The sequence below is a fragment of the Mobula hypostoma genome, chromosome 28, assembly GCF_963921235.1.
Source record: "Mobula hypostoma chromosome 28, sMobHyp1.1, whole genome shotgun sequence".
NCBI lineage: Eukaryota > Metazoa > Chordata > Chondrichthyes > Myliobatiformes > Myliobatidae > Mobula > Mobula hypostoma.
Genome location: NC_086124.1, coordinates 24,087,729 through 24,110,572, shown reverse-complemented (window position 1 = coordinate 24,110,572; position 22,844 = coordinate 24,087,729). Strand labels below are relative to the sequence as shown.

At 44.4% G+C, this 22,844-nt stretch overlaps 2 protein-coding genes across 4 annotated transcripts in view; one reads left to right on the top strand and one right to left on the bottom strand.

Annotated features, from left to right (window-relative positions):
- Positions 1-14,650, bottom strand: part of LOC134338942 (deleted in malignant brain tumors 1 protein-like) — a 164,160-nt gene extending 149,510 nt beyond the window's left edge. The window contains exon 1 of the mRNA XM_063035155.1: positions 14,504-14,650. The gene's annotated coding sequence lies outside the window, so the exon portion shown is untranslated. The remainder of the gene's footprint in view (positions 1-14,503) is intronic.
- Positions 1-18,691, top strand: part of LOC134338944 (DLA class II histocompatibility antigen, DR-1 beta chain-like) — a 31,805-nt gene extending 13,114 nt beyond the window's left edge. Inside the window, exons 3-4 of one of the 3 annotated variants that reach the window (XM_063035164.1) lie at positions 5,163-5,444; positions 18,510-18,691. In XM_063035164.1, coding sequence (XP_062891234.1) covers positions 5,163-5,444; positions 18,510-18,613 — 386 coding nt within the window. In that variant the 3' untranslated portion in view covers positions 18,614-18,691. Of the gene's footprint in view, positions 1-5,162; positions 8,767-11,253; positions 11,879-18,509 lie in introns of those variants that run through there. The other 2 variants (XM_063035165.1, XM_063035162.1) reach the window with 2 other exon arrangements.
- The last annotated feature ends 4,153 nt before the right edge of the window (positions 18,692-22,844 follow it).

Here is a 22,844-nt window from a genome sequence, read left to right as displayed (position 1 = left end):
ACAGCTGATCCTGATTGAGCAGTTTAAAGGTTGTGTCCCTGAGGGTATGAGACCCTACCTCGATGAGAAAGAGGCAGCCACGTTAGCCGCAACTGCTAAGTTAGCGGATGAGTATGCGTTGACGCATAAAATGAAGTTTGCCCCGAGTAAAGGCTACCAGAAGGGTAGTCAGGACGGCAGGGAGAGTCCGCCAGAAAAGTAAGAAAGTAAGCCAGGGACTAGTGAGAAGGATAAGGTAGACCGGGAGCAGTCTGGTAGGAAGTCTCCTGGGGTCGTCTGTTATAATTGTGGGAAAGTCGGACACTTTGCGTCCAGGTGCTTTGCCCCAAAGAAGGAGACGGGAAAAGGAAAAACGGCGATTTTGACTGGCTGTATCGAGCTGGTAAACGAACCGCTAGGGAAGGAAAGGTCTGCCAAAGTTCAGGAAGGGCGCGAGAGGTTTATCTCGGTCAGATTGGTGTTGGTGAAGGAGGGGTTAAAACCAGTTCCAGTGCGGATCTGGAGAGACACGGGAGCGTGTCAGTCACTAATACTGAAGAGTGTATTAGAGTTTAGCTCAGAGACCCAGACTGGGGAGGTCAAGGTCAAAGGTATTGGGGGAGGGACAGAGGCCGTCCCTTTGCACCAGCTACACTTACAAAGCAACCTGGTCTCTGGACTAGTCACGATCGGGGTGAGGTCCGAATTACCGATGAAAGGCGTGGAAGTCTTGCTCGGTAATGACCTCGCTGGGGGAATCGTGTTCCCAGCAGTGAGATTGACAGGTCAGCCTGCCAGCATTGAGGCCCCGCCCATGGACTCACAGGTTCATCACGGGACCGCGGTAGTAAATTTAGCTGAGACGTTTCTGCCAGCCTTGTACGAGAAGGGGGTAGAAAGTGAAAAGAAGGAGTGTAGGGAGACAAGAGGTAGTGAGGGAGCTGGGACGGAGGTAGCAGTAGCCAGGAAAGAATTTGTGCAGATGCAGGAGCGAGATGAGGGGCTGATGGTTTTTGCAGAGACAGCTCTCTCTGACACAGAATTAACAAGGGAACTAGTAGGCTATTGTGCGGATGAGGAAGTGCTAAGGAAGAAAGGGAAATCAAGGACAGTATCCGCAGATGAGGAGTTGGGGGTGGTGCAAAAGACTTATGGGGATGAGATTTTTAACCTGGCCCACAAGGTACCCCCCGGTGGACATTTTGCGGTGCTGGAGGAAACAGTTGATGGAATCATGGAAGAGGTTTACCGGCTGCACAAGAGGAAGGATGTTATTGATTATGGCTGACGCGAACTGAGACGGTCACAGGCTTTTGATATGCTAACAAACCTAGTCGGTGTTAGCGCGGAAATCAATGAAGCTAGGGTCCCCCTGATAAGAGAAAAAAAAACATTTTGAAAAGATGAGTATGGTATCGACCAGATGGGAGAAGGCTATTGTTTTGGCCAGCTCTGCTGATAAGGTCTCTCCCTTAATCCCCGAACAAAGCGACTCTTTAGGAGAAGTAATTAAATGACTTGCACACGTGTGTTTGATTGTCCCGAGGTGATGCAAAGAACTGGGACGTTGGGTGGTGTCTGTTTCACTAGGTCAGCCTAGCAAACAACATTCCTATAGAATGAGTAATTCGGTGACTAAAGGGCTGACGAACACAGGGGTGTGTATTGGCGATGTAATACGGCTGTCTGAAGCCAGCTTGATAGTGAACCTTGAAAAATACGAGTTCGGCCACGCGAAGGTCACTTACCTGGGAATTGGGGTGACACAGGGGCAGCTGGCAGCGATGCAAGCTACAGTGCAGGCTATCTCTGACATCCCAACCCCGACAGACAAGAGGGCCCTCAGAAGGCTCTTGGAGATGGTGGGGTACTGTAGGAAGTTTTGCAATAACTCTGCGGTCACTACCCCTCCCCCTCCTACTAAGCCCTGGCGAGAGAAAACTAAGTCGCAATGGGACGACCCTTGTTATTGTGGTCCGGGACGAAACCCAGTGAGAGGTTACATTGGTCGCAATTCATCAGTGTTTTTGGCCACTATGAAGTTTGCTAAGTTGGAGCCTGGTCTAAGGGATTATTAATAACACATATAAAAGGAACAGAAAATGTGATGGATGACTGTCTGTCAGGTGTTGACAACTTCAAACTCACTGTATTAGCCAAATAGCTGATGAAGATGTATATTTGTGTGTATCAAATAATGTATTCATGTTTGTAATTTTTACCCCCCGGTAAAAATCCTTAAAGGGGGGAAGTGTGACAAGAATACACATAGATTAAGATGTAGCTGTCCTGTGCTGGCACCAGTGGGATCAACAGTTGGTCTGCCACCTGTCTTCAGGAGAGAGAGAGAGAGATAAGGAAAACAATGGAGCAGCATTTGGAGATGTTAATGAAGGGGAAGGAGAGATGTCAAGATTGGCTCCCCCTTTGAACCCTGAACTGTTTGAAGTGATGGACAGGCGATACCCCAGCAGGGGGATAAAAAGCGACAGGTTCGCTAAGGCGACACACACACGACACCCGAGGTAACAAGACCCTGGAAGCGGTGCGTCTCTCACAAGTCGGTGGGAAGTACTGAGCCATAGACGCACAGGGTGGAAAGGCACGATCGGCGGGAACCTGGTGTGTGTCCACCCTTGCCTGGGTGCCAGGTTTACCGCAGAGAAACGATTCATATCTGGAAACGGAGGGGTCACGGTCGGTGACCTCAGATGACATCACAAAGGACTCGCCCGAAAGCTGACTGCGAAGGTCTGTGTGGAAGCCGTTTTGAATATTCATTCATTTTGCTCTCTCTCTCCTTCCCCCCCACTGTCCATCGCCACGGCAGCGATTACTGCGAACTGAACTGAACTAAATTGAACTGAACTTTGCGTCACCTTGAAACTAATCATTTACCCCTAGACAACGATAGAGCTTGATTGATCCTGTTATCCTAATTCTGTGTACATGTATGTTTATCATTGCTGAACTGTTGCATTCATTATCCTTTTGATTAGAGTACTGTGTTGCTTGTTTCTTTAATAAAACTTTCTTAGTTCTAGTAATCCAGACTCCAACTGAGTGATCCATTTCTGCCGGTTTGGCAACCCAGTTACGGGGTATGGAACAATACTTACCCATCGTTAACGGAGCTAAATTAAAATAATAAATTAACACCACCAGGAATGCCTATCGGATGTTGACGGCAGTGAGTTGACACGGATGGAAAGGTGGCAGCAGCACGCAAAGGAACAGCGAGGCAAAGGTGAAGACGATCACAACTACAAAAATTACATTGACAAGGATTCAGATTGGAATCAAATGTTAGTCATGACAGAGCTTGTGTTTGGGAAGCTATCTTCTTACTATTTCCAGTTAGCACAATTGACCAATCAAGTAAGGTCTCGTAATCCCCAAAGATGGTTCTTGACCGCACATATGAAGCCGAGGTCACTTTGAACACCTCAAGAGGATTCCTCAGAGTTGACAGGTTCACTGATTGACTCTATTTCACCCTTTGGTTCCGACCAGCGCTGTATCGTTGCGCGACCTGTTTTCCCTCGGTCTGTTGCGAAGGTTGAGAGGGTGTACTTGACTTATCAACTGTTAAATTGCATGAACTCGTTCCGTGCTGCAAGCCAAGGGTAATTGTTGGACACCCTGTTTGCCAATTTATGCATCCCCAATAATGTCTGTTTGCTTGGTAAGGTTGGACGAGATTGTCAAATTTCAGACTTGATGTGATGACAAGTGCTCACCGCCCGCTGAGCTGTGGTTCTTCCTGTGTGTTCCAGTGCCTCATTCTTTTTGTCGGAAGTGCCTACTCTACTAACGGTTGGCCAGGTCTCGAGCCTCAAGTAAGGGTGCCACTCTGCCCCGATGACATCTATTTCCCGTAACACCTCCTTAGAACCTCAAACTGCCTCCTTGGGGAGCGATACCGCATCCCCCACCTTGGAAATCACTGCTGCAGCTCATTCACTTTGAGGTTTCACATGTTGCACATTCAGAGATGCTCTTCTGCACACCACTGCTGTAACACATGGTGATTTGAGTTATTGTCCTCGTCCTGTCAGATTGAACCAGTCTGGCCATCCTCCTCTGACCTCTCTCATTAACAAGGTGCTTTCACCCACAAAACTGCCGCTCATTGGATGTTTTTTCTTTGTCACAACGTTCTCTGTGAACTCCAGAGACTGTTGTGTATGAAAATCCCAGGAGATCAGCAGATTCTGAGATACTCAGACAACCCCATCTGGTCCATGGTCAAAGTTAATTAGATTGCATTTCTTCCCCATTCTGATGTTTGGTCTGAACAACAACTGAACCTCTTGACCATGTCTACATGCTTTTATGCATTGAGTTGCTGGCACATGATCGGCTGATTAGAGGTTTATATTAACGAGCAGGCGTACCTAATAAAGTGGACACTGAGTCTATGTCATTGTTATCAGATCTGATTCTGATATGCACTAACCTGTAGCTAATTAACCTCACCATGCAAATATTCATTTCTAAGTATTTCCACCTTACAGAAACTTTGGGTTACCGACAGTTCTTGGAACTTTCATGTGACTTGGGAGTGACTGAAAGAACCATACCCCTGGTCAGAGGCAGATGACCGGGGACAGTTTCTAAACACAAAAGATTCTGCAGATGGTGGCAATCCAAAGCAGTTCCGGATTGCCACACACACACACACACACACACACACAAATTCTGCAGGCCAGGCAGCATCTAAGGAGGTGAATAAACATAGGAACAGAATTAGGCCATTCGACCCATTGTGTCTGTTCCACCATTCCGTCATGGTGGAATCTCAAGGTTGTATACCTTATACTTTATTGTCGCCAAACAATTGATACTAGAATGTACAATCATCACGGTGATATTTGATTCTGCACTTCCCGCTCCCTGGATTACAAATCGATAGTAAATATTAAAAATTTAAATTAGAAATCATAAGTCGAAAATAGAAAAATGGAAAGTAAGGTAGTGCAAAAAAACCGAGAGGCAGGTCCGGGTATTTGGAGGGTATGGCCCAGATCCGGGTCAGGATCCGTTCAGGAGTCTTATCACATAATGTATAATGTACACATGCTTTAATAATAAACATACTTTGAACTTTGAAATTCTGTTGCTCTTTACTTTTTCTGATCCTGTAACCAAGTTCAGCTTCAATGTGTTTCTGTCCACTGCAGCGAAGCCGATGATCACAATAACCTCAAGACACCTGAGGAACAGAGAGAATACCTTGGCCCTGACATGCCAAGTGCATGGATCTTATCCCAAGAAAATCCACGCAACGTGGCTGCGGAATGGTGTGGTGATCGATCGGGAAGTGCTAATGACGAAAATTTTACCCAACCAGGATGGGACGTTCCAAGTCAGCCGACAGGTCGAAATTGACCCCAGGAAGGGTGACACTTACACTTGTGAAATCAAGCATTTGAGCGTCCCTGACAAGCTGCATGCAGTTTGGGGTAAGGCTCAGAGTCTGAATAATTTGGGGTCCAGTGTACTGGTGACGATCTGGTTCACACTCTGTCAAACACTATATTATACACTCAGTGGCCACTTTATTAGGCACCTCCTCAACATAATAAAGTGACCATTGAGTGTAAGGTCGTGGTCTTATGCTGCTGCAGCTCATCCACTTCAAGGTTCGAAATGTTTGCGTTCACTGACGCTCTTCTGCACACTACCATTGTAACAGGCGGTTCTTTGAGTTACTATTGCGTTCCTGTTAGCTGGAACCAGTCTGGCCATTCTCCTCTGAAATCACACTAACAAGGCACTTTCGCCCACAACTGCCACTCAGTAGATGATTTTTTTTTGTTTTTCACACTGTTCACTTTAAACTCCAGAGACTTGTGCCTGAAAATCCCGGGAACTCAACAATTTCTGAGATACTCAAACCACCCCGTCATGCATTAGCAATCATTCAATAAAAGGTTCATTTATTATCAAACTATGTACTCAGTATTCAACTCTGAGATTCATCTTCTCCAGATAGCCAGGAAAAAAAGAAATCCATGGAAGTCATTCAAAGATAAACATCAAACCCCCCCCACCTCCACTGCACAAAAAAAAATCAAAACTTAACAAGAACATCAACCCCCCAAAACCCCACTCCCTCACATAAAAAACTAACAAAAACATTCAGACCTATACCCCCTCCCCTGCACAAAAAACTAACAAAACATGCTATGCAACAATAAGGTTAAAGAACAGGGGAAAACACAGAATATAAAAATCATAAGACTGAAAAAGTCCATAGTCCAATCCATAAATTCAGAACCTTGGTAATATCCTCTGACCAACAGCGAGAGAGAGAGAGAGACCACTCAAACACAGAGGCCTGCCCTCCAACAACAGTGAGTGAAAGGCACCACACAAACTCCTCTGACAGCAGAGAAATCCATCCCTGCAATCAAAAGGCAAGCAGTTGCCTCAGATTCAATCTTCCTCGACACTTTAATTGGCAAAAGGGAGTCGATCATTGGCCCCTACCTTATCTTTAATCTGCTTTGCCTTGAGGCTGTTTGAGCTTCCTGGAATCTTCCCGGATTCTGGTCTGAACAACAACTGGACCTCTTGGCCTTGTCTGCATGCTTTGATGCATTGAGTTGCTGCCACATGATTGGGTGATTTGGTTCACATTTTCAACTCATTCAGGTTACGATTGTTTTGCCGTAGAGAATCCTGCTGTAACCTGGTGAGGACCAGTATCTCCCCTTCCTACATCAGTCATGGAGTAATACAGATATGGGCCCTTCAGCCCAATTGGACCATTCTGATCACCATAAGATTGTAAATTATAGGAGCAGAATTAGTCCATTTGGCCTATTGAATCTGCTTTGGCATTTCATGGCTAACTTATTATTCTCTCAACCCCATATTTCTGCCTTCTCCCTGTAACCTTTGACACCCTTAATAATCAAGAACCTATCAACTTCATCTTTAAATATACCCAGTGACGTAGCCTCCAGAGCAGTCTGTGGCAATGAATTCAGGGACTTACCTAACGGAATTCCTTCTCATCTCTGTTCTAAAGGGATGTCCTTCTATTCTGAGACTGTGTCCTCTGGTCCTAGACTCCCCCATGAGAGGAAACATCGTCTCCACGTCCACTCTGTCTAGGCTTTTCAGTATTTGATAGGATTCAATGAGATTTACACCCCCACCCCCCAACCCCATTATTCTTCTAAACTCCACCAAGTACAGGCCCAGAGCCATCAAATGCTCATCATATGTTAACCCTTGCATTGTCAGGATCATTCTCGTTAACCTCATTCGGACCCTCTCCAGTACTCAATCTGCATCAGACCAATCTCTTATGAAGCCTCAGCATTACATCCTTACTTTTATATGCTAGTCGCTTGGAAAAGAATGGTAACACTGCATTTGCCTTCCTTACTCCTGACTCAACCTGCAAATTAACCTTTAGGGAATCCTGTTCGAGGACCTCCAATTCCCTTTGCACCTCGGATTTGTGTTGTCTCTCGGTTAATACTTTCCTTCCTGGGATCATTCTCATAAACCTCCTCTGGGCCCTCTCTAATTCCGGTACATCTTTTCTTAGATAAGAGGCCCCAAACTGCTCATAATACTTCAAGTGAGGGCTCACCAGTACCTTATAAAGCCTCAGTATCACGTCCTTGCTTTTATGTTCTAGTCCTCTCAAAACAAATGCTCACGTTGCATTTGCCTTCCTCAGCACCGACTCAAGCTGCAAATTAACCTTCAGGGAACCCTGCATAAGTACTCCCAAGTCCCTTCGCACTTCTGAGTTCTGAATTTCCTCCCATTCAGAAAAATAATCTACGCCTTTATTCCTTCTGCCAAAATACACTTCCCGACACTGTTCCATCCGCTACTTCTTTGCCGATTCTCCCAATCTAAGTCCTTCTACTGACACCCTGCTTCCTTGACACTACTTGCCCTTCACCTGTGAAATGCTGTCCGCATGTTAACCCTTTCGTTCCCAGGATCATTTCCTGTGAACCTCCTCTGAACCCTCGCCAACGCAAGCACATCTATTCTCAGATAAAACTGCTCACAATACTACAAGTGCGGATTTGACAAATGCCTAATGAGGCCCGGCGAGTGATGGGCAGTTCTAGGGCAGTGGTCCCCAGCCTCCGGGCCGTGAAGCATGCAGGTGTGCAGCGGTAGCCGGAGCGCACCCAGCACATCTTTGAGAAAAAAGCCGAAATAAACAAGCTAATTAATTTGTTGCCGTCTGGCATGTAAATGTCGGCCCAGATCAGAGGCTCTTGCCTTCATCCCTCCCCCTCCTCTCCTATCATTTCGGGTCTCCTCCTCCCCCTCCCACTCTCAAATCTCTTACTATGTCTTTTTCCTGTTAGTCCTGACGAAGGGTCTCGACCCGAAACGTCAACTGTATTCTTCCTATAGATGCTGCCTGGACTGCTGCGTTCCACCAGCATTTTGTGTGTGTGTTGCTTGAATTTCCAGCATCTGCAGATTTTCTCGTGTTTGCGTTTTTAGAATCACGTACATTTTATTTTACTTATTAATTGAAGGGCATAATTAAATACAGCACAACAAAGAAAATCTTGCTAGTTTCATAAACTTATTCTTGTCTGTCTTTATTATGAATCCATTGCCTGTAAACGTCATCCAGCTGAAAGATACTTCTTAGCCCTGATCAGATCATCTAAATGTTCCACTTGTAGTCTGTCCCAGATTTACATATGATTTAATTCATAAAACTGAATCCACGTTCGCAGTGAGCACTAAAGAAAATTCCAACTGAGCAGCTGCGAAGGCTGTGAGTGTGGGAACATTTCACTAACTGCGCAGCCACACATCTGGACGGCTTAGATGGAACAGGGATAGGGTGTCGTGCAGATGGATTCAGAAGGGTGGCTACAGAGAATGGGAGTGATGTGTGGGTGCGCAGGGTGGGGGAGAGGGCATGGACTTAAAAGGGTGGGTGCATTAGGTGTTGAGAAGGTAGATGCAGAGGGTGGGGTGAAGAATGGTGCAGAGGGTGGAAAGAATGAGACAGTTGCAGAGCATGGGATTCAGGTGTGGGTGCATTGAGTGTGTGTGTTACTGGGTGGTGCAGGGTTGGAAGGTGATTACAGATGGGGGGACTGATGGGTTGGAGGACTGGTTGAAGCTAAGCAGGTCTGTGCAAAGTGTGAGCAGGTAAATGTGGAGTGAGTGATGAGGGGGGGTGCTGAGTTTAAGGGGGTGGTTTCAGAGATTTGTGCTGAAGGGGTGTGTGTGAGGAGGCAGTGCAGACTAATCCTCGGGGGTGAAGAAATGGGTTCAATAGGTGGGGGGGCAGCATCGACTCAGACCATGAGAGGCCTGCGTCCGGCATTTTTCATGTCTTACAAGGCACAGATTGGAAGCCTGTGTGGGGCGCCACTCCTCACACAGACTAGAGCAATGTGTGATTAAGTGCCTTGCTCAAGGGCACAAACACGCTGCCACAGCTGAGGCTCGAACTAGCAACCTTGAGGTAACTAGACGAACGCCTTAACCACTTGGCCACATGCCCATCATGCAATAGGTGAGAGGGAATAAATGGAAGGAGGAATTGGTTTATGATGGGGGATGGTTATCAAGGTGCCTGGGGGATTAGTGGGAAATGTGTGTGGGAGGGACAAATGGGAGGGGATGGCGTTGGGTGTCACTTAAATGGAGGGAATTATGGAGATCGCTTTTGCCTCCTCCTCCTCCTCCTTCCTAACCTTGCTCACTTTGATCCCCCTCATTTCCACCTTGCCAAATCCTGAACAGCATACTTAGGGTGAATGTGCAGTCTTTTTCCCAGCGATGGGGAATCAAGAACTAGAGAGCGTAGGTTTAAAATGAGAGGAGAGAGATTCACTATGAGCCTGAGGTGCAACTTTTTCACCCAGAGGGTGGTCAGTATCGGAATCAGTTTAAATCATAAGTTTCGTATAGGACACAATGAGAGAGTGAGCGATTTCAAGTCCTGGGTGTCAAGATCTCTGAGGACCTAACCTGGTCCCAACATATTGATCCAGCTATAAAAAAAGCCGACACAGTGGCTATATTTTATTAGGAGTTTGAAGAGATTTGGTTTGTCACCTAAAACACTTTAAAACTTCTGTAGATGTACTGTGGAGAGCATTCTGACAGGCTGCATCACTGTCAGGTATGGTAGGGGGCAAGTACAGGACCGAGAGAAACTACAGAAAGTTGTAGAATTAGTCTGCTCCATCTTGGGTGCTAGCCTCCGTAGTATCCAAGACATCTTCAAGGAGCGGTACCTCAGAAAGGCAATGTCCATTATTAAGGACCCCCATCACCCACAACATGCCCTTGGCTTGTTGTTACTGCCAGGAAAGAGGTACAGAAGCCTAAAGGCACACACTCAGCAATTTAGGAACAGCTTCTTCCCCTCTGCCATAAGATTCCTAAATGGACATCGAAAACATGAAAACTACCTCACTTCTTTTAAATATATATTTTAATCTATTCAATATATACATATACTTTTGTAATTGATTTACTTGGTTGTTTAATTTTCTTTCTCTAAAATCATTTATTGCCACTGCTAATACACGCCGGTGAAAATAAACCTGATTCTGATCATTTGTAGTTTTACAGCGGCAGTACGGTGCATAGATCATAAATTAGTGCAAAAAAAGAGAACAGTGTTCATGGATTCATGAACTGTTCCGAAATCTGATGGCAGAAGCTGGTTCTTCAGCCTCCTGAACCTCATCCCGATGATTGTAATGAGAAGAGGCTTGTCCCAGTTGGAGAACTATGTGTGTATACATCCGTATAGAACATAGAACATAGAATAGTACAGCACAGTACAGGCCCTTCGGCCCACAATGTTGTGCCGACCCTCAAACTCTGCCTCCCATATAAGCCCCCACCTTAAATTCCTCCATATACCTGTCTAGTAGTCTCTTAAACTTCACTAGTGTATCTGCCTCCATCACTGACTCAGGCAGTGCATTCCACGCACCAACCACTCTCTGAGTAAAAAACCTTCCTCTAATTTCCTCCTTGAACTTCCCACCCCTTACCTTAAAGCCATGTCCTCTTGTATGGAGCAGTGGTGCCCTGGGGAAGAGGCACTGGCTATCCACTCTATCTATTCCTTTTAATATCTTGTATACTTCTATCATGTCTCCTCTCATCCTCCTTCTCTTCAAAGAGAAAAGCCCTAGCTCCCTTAATCTCTGATCATAATCCATAGTCTCTAAACCAGGCAGCATCCTGGTAAATCTCCTCTGTACCCTTTCCAATGTTTCCACATCCTTCCTATAGTGAGCCGACCAGAACTGGACACAGTACTCCAAGTACTACCCTCATCTATATGCCTGGTCACCTCCTCAAAGAACTCTAAATGATATCATATCCGTTAAATGGGGGCCGTGGACAATTCTGATTTGATGGAGAATGGACGTGAAAGCACAGAGGAACATCTGGAGAAATTTCTGAAACACTCGTTCGCTGCTGTCGTTACTGCGTGGTTGGGAACCTTTCGGAGGGTAGGCCTCAAAATCCCCAGCTTTGCCTGCTGTTGGCGACCAAGATTGAGGTCGAATCGTTCGGACAGAGATGGCGCTCAGTACTCGGTGTCGGAGAGCTGATCAGAGCTTGAAGTTTTCGGATGACTCAGAATCGGACTGTGGTCGGCATGGCAGGGAGAGTTCTTCCTTCTCCCGTCTGTGTGAGATGTGGGACATTTGAGAGACTTTGAACTTTTACTGTGCTCATGGACTTCTTCATCAGTTATGGTATTGTTGCAGTGTTGTAACTGTATGTTATAATTATGTGGTTTTGTCAGTTTTTTCAGTCTTGGTCTGTCCTGTGTTTTGTGATATCACACCGAAGGAAATATTGTCTCATTTCTTAATGCATGCATTACTAAATGACAATAAAAGAGGACTGCGTGTCTTCATAATCTAATCCATAAATGCCCATAGATCCTATCTCTAAGAATCTTTTCCAATAGCTTTCCCACCACAGACGTAAGGCTCACTGGTCTATAATTACCCGGACTATCTCTACTACCTTTTTTGAACAAGAGGACAACATTCGCCTCCCTCCAATCCTCCGGTACCATTCCCATGGACAACGAGGACATAAAGATCCTAGCCAGACTCAGCAATCTCTTTCCTCGTCTCGAGGAGCAGCCTGGGGAATATTCTGTCAGGCCCCGGGAACTTATCTGTCCTAATGTATTTTAAACTCCAACACTTCCTCTCCCTTAATATCAACATGCTCCAGAACATCGACCTCACTCATATTGTCGTCACTGTCATCAAGTTCCCTCTCATTGGTGAATACCGAAGAGAAGTATTCATTGAGGACATCACTCACTTCCACAGCCTCCAGGCACATCTTCCCACCTTTATCTCTAATCGGTCCCACCTTCACTCCTGTCATCCTTTTGTCCTGCACATAATTGAAGAATGCCTTAGGGTTTTCCTTTACCCTACTCACTAAGGCCTTCTCATGCCCCCTTCTTGCTCTTCTCAGCCCCTTCTTAAGCTCCTTTCTTGCTACCCTATATTCCTCAATAGACCCATTTGATCCTTGCTTCCTAAACCTCATGTATGCTGCCTTCTTCCACCTGACTAAATTTTCCACCTCACTTGTCACCCATGGTTCCCTCACCCTACCATTTTTTATCTTCCTCACCGGGACAAATTTATCCCTAACATCCCGCAAAAGATCCCTAAACATCCCTATACATATCCGTAGTATATTTCCCTGCAAAAACATCATCCCAATTCACACCCGCAAGTTCTAGCCTTATAGCCTCATAATTTGCCCTTCCCCAATTAAAAATTTTCCTGTCCGTTCTGATTTTATCCTTTTCTATGATAATGCTAAAGGCCAGGGAGCGGTGGTTACTATCCCCCAGATATTCACCCACTGAGAGATCTGTGACCTTACCCGATTCGTTACCTAATACTAGATCTAATATGGCATTCCCTCTCGTCGACCTGTCAACATACTGTGATAGGAATCCATCCTGGACACACTTAACAAACTCTGCCCCGTATAAACCATCAGGTGCCAATCAATATTAAGGAAGTTAAAGTCACCCATTATAACAACCCTGTTATTTTTGCACCTTTCCAAAATCTGCCTCCCAATCTGCTCCTCTGTATCTCTGCTGCTACCAGGGGGCCTATAGAATACCCCCAATAGAGTAACTGCTCCCTTCCTGTTCCTGACTTCAACCCATACTGACTCAAAAGAGGATCCTGCTACATTACTCACCCTTTCTGTAGCTGTAATAGTATTCCTGACCAGTAATGCCACCCCTCCTTCCCTATTTCCCCCCTCTCTATCCCTTTTAAAGCACTGAAATCCAGGAATATCGAGAATCCATTCCTGCCCTGGTGCCAGCCAAGTCTCTGTCATGGCCACAAACATCATAATCCCACAAACTACGAGGGGAATTGACTGAGGCAGGCAGGACAGCAGCATTTGAAAGATATATGGATAAGAAAGATTTCAAGGTGGGGGGAGAGGGAGAAGAGGGGAAGGCAGGGAGTGCAAACAGGGTAAATGAGGTGTGCCAAATGTGGACAAGTAGTATTGGTTTGGATGTGAATCTTGGCCAGCATGGACCAGTTGGGCTGAAGGGCCTGTTTCTATGCTGTATGGTTCTATAGAGCTTGTTGAGGCATTGATGTTGTGATGTCTAACATGAGAGGAAAGAGATTGAAACTGTAACTGATAGATGCAATCTGCAACTTTGGAGATAGAAATCACCTTGTCTTAAGTAACTCATTCCCAACTCAGAATGGCTTTGACTGTTAAACTATCCTTCTAATTTGTGTTTATCTGGAATGCACATCAGTTAGACAATCTACTCCAGCACAGCTCCGTGGTTCTCGAGAACGGACCTGTGACTTGGTTATAACAGCAAAGATGTCACCTACTTTGTTTTATCTGCGAGTAAATTTGGGGCCAGCGTTTCACTTTTGGAAGCTTTCATCAGAGACCTGAACCACTGCAACCCCCGGGCTGTCATTGAAGTCAACCGTACCAAGCCTTCGTCCCTTTCATTGCAGGGAGTGTTTACCAGAATGTTCTGACTCTGAACTGTACATGGTTAACTGGATGATTGAATACAAGCTCACGTCAAACAGAGGAAGTTATTTTGACCTTGAACTGCAGCCAGTTCTACAAGTGCCGGGAACAGTGTCCCCACCTTTTTTCTTTAACAAACATACATTTATTATAAATTCAAGCCAGTGACAGTACTATTATTTCAGAATCAGGTTTAGTATCACCGACATAGGTCATGAATGTTGTTTTGCAGCAGTACATTGTGATACATAATATTGATAGATACAGTGCCATAAAGAGTATTCGTACCCCACCCCCGCAGAAGTTTCATTTTCTATTAAAACACAGTGGATTTAATTTGGCTTTTTTATACCGATCAACAGAAAATAACTCTTTCGTGTCAAAGTGAAAACGTATCTCAACAAAGTGATCCAAATTAATCACAAACATAAAACACAAAATAATTGATTGCATAAGTATTTACCCCCTTCAAGTCAGTATTTAGTAGATGCATCTTTGGCAGCATTTACAGCCTTGAGTCTGTGTGGATAGGTCTCTATCAGCTTTGCACATCTGGATACTGCAAATTTTCCCCATTCTCCTTTACAAAACTGTTCAAGCTCTGTCAGATTGCACGGGAGTAGTGAGTGAACAACTCTTTTCAAGCCCAGCCGCAAATTCTCAATTGGATTGAGGGCTGGACTCTGACTTGGCCACTTCAGGACATTAACTTTGTTGTTTTTAAGCCACTCCTTTGTAACTTTGGCTTTATGCTTGGAGTCATTGTCTTGCTGGAAAACAAATTTTCTCCCAGGTCGTACTTCTCTTGCAGAATGAATCAGGTTTTCCTCCATGATTTCCCTGTATTTTGCTGCATTCATTTTACCCTCTACCTTCACAGGCCTTCCAGGGCCTGCTGCAGTGAAGCATCCCCACAGCATGCTTCACAGGAGGGATGGTGTGTTTTTGAGGATGTTCAGTGTTTGGCTTATGCCAAGCACAGTGTTTAGTCTGATAGCCAAAAAGCTCACTTTTGGATTCATCAGACCATAGAACCTTCTTCCAGATGACTTCAGAGTCTCCCACATGCCTTCTGGCAAGTTCTAGCCAAGGTTTCATGTGAGTTTTTTTCAACAGTGGATTTCTCTTTGCCACTCTCCCATAAAGCTATGACTGGTGAAGCACCCGGTAACAGTTGTTGTAAGCGCAGTCTCTCCCATCTCAGCCACTAAAGCTTGTAACTCGTCCAGAGTTGTTGTAGATCTCTTGGTGGCCTCCCTTACTCGTCCCCTTCTTGCATGGTCAATCAGTTTTTGAGGACGGCCTGTTCTGGGCAGATTTACAGCTGTGCCATATTTTCTCCATTTCTTGATGATCAACAACTGCACTCCAAGGGATATTCAGTGACTTGAAAATTTTCTTGTATCCATCTCCTGACTTGTGCTTTTGGCGGAGCTGCTTGGAGAGTTCTTTTGTTTCATGGTGTAGTTTTTACCTGGACACTGGTTCACGAGCAGTTGGACCTCCCAGATATAGATGTATTTTTACTGCTATCAATTGAAACACCCTGACTGCACACAGGTCTCCAAAAACAGAAAACAAATTACGTGACTTCTAAGACTAATTGGCTGCACCAGTGATGATTTGGTGTGTCATATTAAAAGGAATTTTATACAGCTTAACATGTGGCTAATGAGTTGATGTAGGAGGAAGCACATAAGAATTTTGGATGACAATGCAAGAAGGGGATGAGTGAGGGACGCCACCAAGAGATCTATGACAACTCTGGAGGAGTTACAAGCTTTAGTGACTGAGATGGGAGAGAGGGGAAGGTGGGATCTGTACAGAAGAGATGGTTTACCCCTGAAAGGGAAGGGGACTAATATCCTAGTGGGAAGGTTTACTAGTGCTTCAGGGTGGGGTTTAAACTAGAGTTGCAGGGGGATGGGAACTACAATGCCAGAACAGTTAGCGGAGAGATTGTTGAGACAGATGTTGGTAAGACCTCAGACTAAGTCAGGATTTGAAAGGTTGCGTGTCCTGAAATTTAATTTTACTTTACTTTATTGTCGCCAAACAATTGATACTGGAACCTACAATCATCACAGTGATATTTGATTCTGCGCTTCGTGCTCCCTGGAGTACAAATCGATAGTAAATATTAAAATTTTAATTATAAATCATAAATAGAAAATAGAGAAGGGAAAGTAAGGTAGTGCAAAAATATTAGAGGCAGGTCCGGATATTTGGAGGGTATGGCCCAGATCCGGGTCAGGATCCGTTCAGCAGTCTTATCACAGTTGGAAAGAAGCTGTTCCCAAATCCGGCCGTACGACCCTTCAAGCTCCTGAGCCTTCTCCTGGAGGGAAGAGGAACAAAATGTGTGTTGGCTGGGTGGGTTGTGTCCTTGATTATCCTGGCAGCACCGCTCCGACAGCGTGCGGTGTAAAGTGAGTCCAAGGACGGAAGATTAGTTTGTGTGATGTGCTGGGCTGTGTTCACGATCTTCTGCAGGTTCTCCCGGTCTTGGACAGGACAATTTCCATACCAGGTTGTGATGCACCCTAGAAGAATGCTTTCTACGGTGCATCTATAAAAATTAGTGAGGGTTTTAGGGGACAGGCCAAATTTCTTTAGTTTTCTCAGGAAGTAAAGGCTCTGGTGGGCCTTCTTGGCAGTGGACTTTGCTTGGTTGGACCAAGTCAGGTCATTTGTGATATTGACCCCGAGGAACTTAAAGCTTTTGACCTGTTCCACTTGCGCACCACTGATGTAAATGGGGTCGTGCGGTCCGCTACTCCTTCCGAATTCAACAACCAATTCCTTTGTCTTGCTGACGTTGAGGGATAGGTTATTGTTTTCGCACCATTCCATCAGGTTCTTAATTTCCTCTCTGTACTCAAACTCATCATTACCCAAGATATGGCCTACAATTGTGGTGTATTCAGCAAACTTATACATTGAGTTTGATGGAAACTTGGCTACACAATCATGGGTGTACAGTGACTTGTGTATATTTCAATGCAAGAGGTAGCGTAGGAAAGGTGGATGAGCTTAGGGCATGGATTAACACTTGGAGTTATGATATTATAGCCATTGGTGAGATCTGGTTGTAGGAGGGGCAGGACTGGCAGCTCAATATTCCAGGGTCTGTTTTAGATGCAACAGAGTAGGATGGTTTAAAGCAGGAGGGCTGGCATTACTTGTCAAAGAAAATGTCACAGCAGTGCTCAATCGAGACAGACTGGGGAACTCGTCTAGTGAGGCACTCTGAGAAAAAAGAAAGGTATGACTATGTTCATGGGACTATATTACAGACGACCCAACAGTCCGAGGGATTTAGAGGAATAAATCTGTAGAGAGATCACAGACAGTTTCAAGAAACATAAGGTTGTTATAGAAGGTGATTTTAACTTTACACACATTAACTGGGACTCCCATGCTGTAAAAGGACGAGATGGGATAGAGTTTATCAAATTAGGGCAGGTGACAGAAGTTTCTGTAGGTCAGTGTTTTCTAACAGGTTTTAGCCCAATGCCCTCCTAAAGCACCTTCATACTTACCACAATGTACTTTCCGGCACCCCCATAGCGCAGAAACATGTCTACCATATGCTAACATGAGAGAACTGATTCTGCTTTAAATTCTTGTTTGTCTTTAAACCTCGCTTACACTGTACCTATACACTGCACAGCAGCTTCAATATCGATATGAGCCCTGACCTTGAAGGTTTTTAGCAGGAGTTGAAATATCTGATTCAAGTTGTGACAGCAAAAGCCTTAAGTCCCCACATATAACAATGACCAAGCAGTTCTGTTTTTGTGAATTTGTGATTCACTGCAATGAAACATCTTTCAACAGGGTAGGAGGATGGAAATGCAATAAGGAGCTGTTTGGATCTTCTCCAAAGACCAGGAAACTTTCTATGACAGTGTAACCAAATATCACAAAAGCCGACAGTTTTGAAAAGCATTTTTGCATTTTCATCACACTGAATTTTGATCATTTCTTCTTGCGAGCTCCCTTGCTATTCTTCCACCTTGCAAAGAAATGGGTTAAACGCCCAGTCCGGAATTTATAGATCGTTCAAATTCACTCGGAAAATCCTTCTTCAGAGACTGCAGGTGTAAGCAGTACTTTTGCAAATCATCATCTGTGAAAGGGAGTGCCATACTTTCCATGCAGGGAAACGATGAGAACATTTTTCTCCTAATGTTTTACTCATATATTTCCAACTTTCTGATAAAAGTGGACACTACACTTTTTGCCTGGATTAAATTGAAATTCTCATTTATATTTAGAATGTTCATTTCGCCATATAGATTGGCTAGGTATGCCAAATTTCCATGTAGAAGTTCAGTCTTGTTCCCCAAGCTCTCGTCTACTTTGAGCAAAAATTCAGCCAGAGTGGCCAAAAGGGAGGAGAAGATGGCGGCGCGATGCAGCGCGTGCGGCCTCCCTGGTGAAATGATATTGTATTTGTTAAATAGAGGCCGTGCACAATCCTGATGTGATGGAGAAGGACGTGAAAAGCACGGAGAAACATCTGGAGAACTTCCGAAATGCCTGGTTTGCTGCCGCTGCTACTGTGTGATCGAGAATCTCCAGAGGGAAGGCCCCAAATCTTCGGCTTTACCTGTTGCTGGAGGTCGGGGCTGGGGTCGAAGCGCTCGGCAGAGATGGTGCTCGGTGCTTGGTGTCGGAGGGCTGGCTGGAGGCTCGAAGTTTTCAGACGGACTGTCGTCGGGTGCTTCCAGGGTGCTGCATCAGCAAGTTTGTGGCGCTGGAAGCTCATGGCAGGGAGAGTTTTCTTCCTTCTACCGTCTGCATGAGATGTTGGGGCTTTCGAGAGATCTTGAGACTTTTCTTACCGTGCCCATGGTCTGTTCTTCTATTAAATTGCGGTATTACTTGCACTGTTGTAACTATACGTTATAATTATGTGGTTTTTGTCAGTTTTTCAGTCTTGATCTGTCTTGTTTTTCTGTGATATCACACTGGAGGAACATTGTATCATTTCTTAATGCATGCATTACTAAATGACAATAAAAGAGGACTGCGTGTCCTCATAATCTAAAAAAAAAGATCAAAGAAGTATTTTCAATAACAGACCTTTGACAGCCAATGCACCTCAGTGTAAAGAAACAAGCATTTAAAATTTTCATCATTATCTTGGCATAACTGGCAAAATATTCCGCTATTTAAAGGATGAACTTTAATTTTGTTGCTAGCAGATATTACAAGAGTCATGCTTGAAAAAAGTCACTGGTTGAGGTTTTTGGCTCAAAATGTTGACGATGATTTAGACAAGTGGTGGCCAACATTTTTAAGCCCAAGATCCCCTACCTCGGCCTTAGTGAAAGGCAAGATGTACCTACTAAATCGTTTAGAGAGAAAACAGCTCAGATTTTACTTCCAACTTGAGGTCTTTTATTTGGGCTAATTGTACTTGAATTACATAAAATGCTTTTGTCAAACTTTCAAATTATTTCAACCAAGAAAACACTGTAACTAGCATATCAAACAGGCCATAGCTGTCTTTCTTTAAGAACATTACAATACTTCATACCTTTAATTCTAAGTTTCATGATTTAATTTTATTTCAACACATAAAATAAATAATAAAAATTGACTGTTGCACTCGGTGTGATGACTGGGGCTGAATACTTTCTGCTATTTCCCTGAAATTTGGCTCATAACTACAGACAGCCAGTCTGAGACAGTTTGTGAGGTGTCTGTCAGTAAGACGGCTTCTGTACTTAGGTTTAATAATTTTCATCTGTGAAAATGCAATTTCACACAGATAAGTTGACCCAAAGTGGGCACTGACTTTTAGTGCACATGTGGTGAGATGAGGAAACTTCTCCCTGCTGACAAACCCCCAAAGGTCACCGTCCCTTGATTTTGCTTTAAGCTCAATGTCATTTTGCAAATCAATTATTTTCATTTCAATGTCACTTGGCACACCAAGTACTTGCTGGAATTTGGCTGCTATCTGTTCTATATTGATCGACAGAAATCGGTTTGAAATAAATGCAGCAATATCTTTCATGATGTTTAACTCCCCAAAACGCCGACCGAACTCTATTGCCAGTTTGTCCAGGTAAGCACAGTACTGCTCAGGGCGAAAAGCATTTTTTTCCTTGATGGCCTGTAACATTTTCTCCAAGTTGGGAAAGTGTGTCAGCCTCCCGTTCTTTAAATTTGAAATCCAAGCACAGAGCTTGGCCTTAAACGCATTTACTGCGCTTATCATGTGGGGCAGGTGTTGGTCTTAACGTTGTTAAATGCGTTTAATTTAGCCATTAGGTCTGTCAGAAACCCTAAATCCAGTAGCCATGCATCATCTGACAGTTCCTCATGCTCCTCGTTTCTTGTCGACAGAAAAGTCTTTATTTCAGGCAGCAAGTCAACAAATCGTTGCAACCCTTTGCCGCCACTCAGACACCGAACGGAGATGCACACCGGGCAGAAAGAACGGAAGTAAAACCCCGCAACCCCAGAAACAACCTCTCTTTACAAACAGCTTTCCGTAGTGGGAGCATTTGCTATATTACCATTATCCTAATTAGTATTACTTATTTTTATAATGCTCACATTACAACAGTATTTGTGTATTTATTTTTCTTTTTTTTTGGGATCTACTGGGAAAGTCTCAAAGATCGACCGGTCGATCGTGATCGACTGGCTTGCGACCATTACTTTAGACAATGGATTGTAAACAGACATGGATTTTTTTTTACATAAATGCCACTGACCCAGCATGGCATCCCATCATTTATGGTGTTCCGCCTGTTGCACAAGAAATCATGTTCCTAATCAGGATACTTTCATCCTCAAATACATTTTGAGCTCTTCATAGATTGATTCTCAATTGATATTTGTTTTTAACTTTTTAAAGAAGAGAATCTCTTCATAAACTTTTCCATTTTTGATAAACTGTACATATGCTATTAGCAATGCCTTGTTGTCTCGCACAGTGCACAGATCCAGTTGTATCCCAAATTCTGTTTTTTGTAGTTCTGTGCCTAGTTGATACTCAATGTCTTCACTCATTTCATCACTATGATGAGCTGGAGAGTTATTACTCAAAGGAATTGATTTTAAAATACTGGCATCATTTTGAGAACAGTGGTGAGCACTTCTGATACAGCAGGCATTATTAATCTTTCACAAAGTGTATGTGATTTTCCACACTTTGCTATCATTTTGGAAATGTTATCAGAAGCAATGAGACCACTAGCATGGTCATTTTTAGCTTTCTTGGCAAATAACTCAGGTGTGCAATGCTTTTCCAATGCTCCTTTCACCTTCTGGAACTGAGTAATACCATAAGTAGCTTTTTCCAGGTGTCTTTTATTGAAGTGTTCCTGCAATCTTGATGGTTTTATGCTTCATTAGACAGTACAGTATTATAAATAAGAGACATGAGGCATTGCTGATCTGATGGGATGGAATAAAACCATATTCCAGGTATGTAACTTTGTATTGACACACTTTTTGTAGTTTCTGTTTCTCAGCAGGATTAGAATTCAAGGCTTCACTACCTTCAGACTCATAGAGATAGTGCCGTATGTATTTATTCATCATAAATGGGGCTAAATTAAAATAAAAAGTTTACACAAACTGGGAATGCCTATCAGATGTTAACAACAGCAGCAACAGCGAGCTGACACGGATGGAACAATGGTAGCGGCACGCAAAGGAACAGCCAGGCGAAGATGAAGGCGATCACAACAGCGGAAATTACGTTGACAAGGATTCAGATTGGAATCTGAATGTTGGTTGGGGCAGAACTGGTGTTCGGCAAGCTACCTTTATACTATCAACACACATCAAAGTTGCTGGTGAACGCAGTAGGCCAGGCAGCATCTCTAGGAAGAGGTAGAGTCGACGTTTCAGGACGAGACCCTTTGTCAGGACTAACTGAAGGAAGAGCTAGTAAGAGATTTGAAAGTGGGAGGGGGAGGGGGAGATCCAAAATGATAGGAGAAGACAGGAGGGGGAGGGATGGAGCCAAGAGCTGGACAGGTGATTGGCAAAAGGGATATGAGAGGATCATGGGACAGGAGGCCCAGGGAGAAGGAAAAGGGGGTGGCGGGGGGGGAGAAACCCAGAGGATGGGCAAGGGGTATAGTCAGAGGAAAAGAGGGAGAAAAAGGAGAGTGAGAGAAAGAATGTGTGTACTATTCCAGTTGGAGTGATTGATCAATCAAGTAAGGTCTCACAATGCCCAAAGGTGGTTCTTGAATGCACATAAGAAGCCGAGGTCACTTTGAACACTTCACGAGGAATCCTGGGAGTTGGCAGGTTCACTAATTGACTCTATTTCACTATTTGGTTCCGGCCAGCACTGTATTGTTGCGTGACCTGTTTTCCATTGATCTGTAGAGAAAGTTGAGAGGGTGTACTTGACCTATCAACTGTTAAATTGCATGAACTCGTTCTGTGTCATGAGTCAAGGGGAGCTGTCGGACACCCTGGTTGCTAAATTATGCATCCGCAGTAATGTCTGCTTGGCTAGTAAGGTCGGATGAGACTGTCGAATTTCTGACATGTTGTGACGACGGGTGCTCACTGCCTGCTGAGCTGTGGTTCTTCCTGTGTTCCAGTGCCTCATCCTTTTTTTCGGAAGTGCCTACTCTGCTAACGGTTGGTCAGCTCTCGAGCCTCAAGTTAGGGTGCCACTTACTGTCCTCCCCCCACCCCTAAGAATCTTGAATGCCCCCGGCCGACTTCCATTTCCTCTAATGGCCTCTTAAATCACATAACATCCCCCTCCCCGTTGGGAATCACTGGTGCAGGTGAACACTTTGCATCTTGTG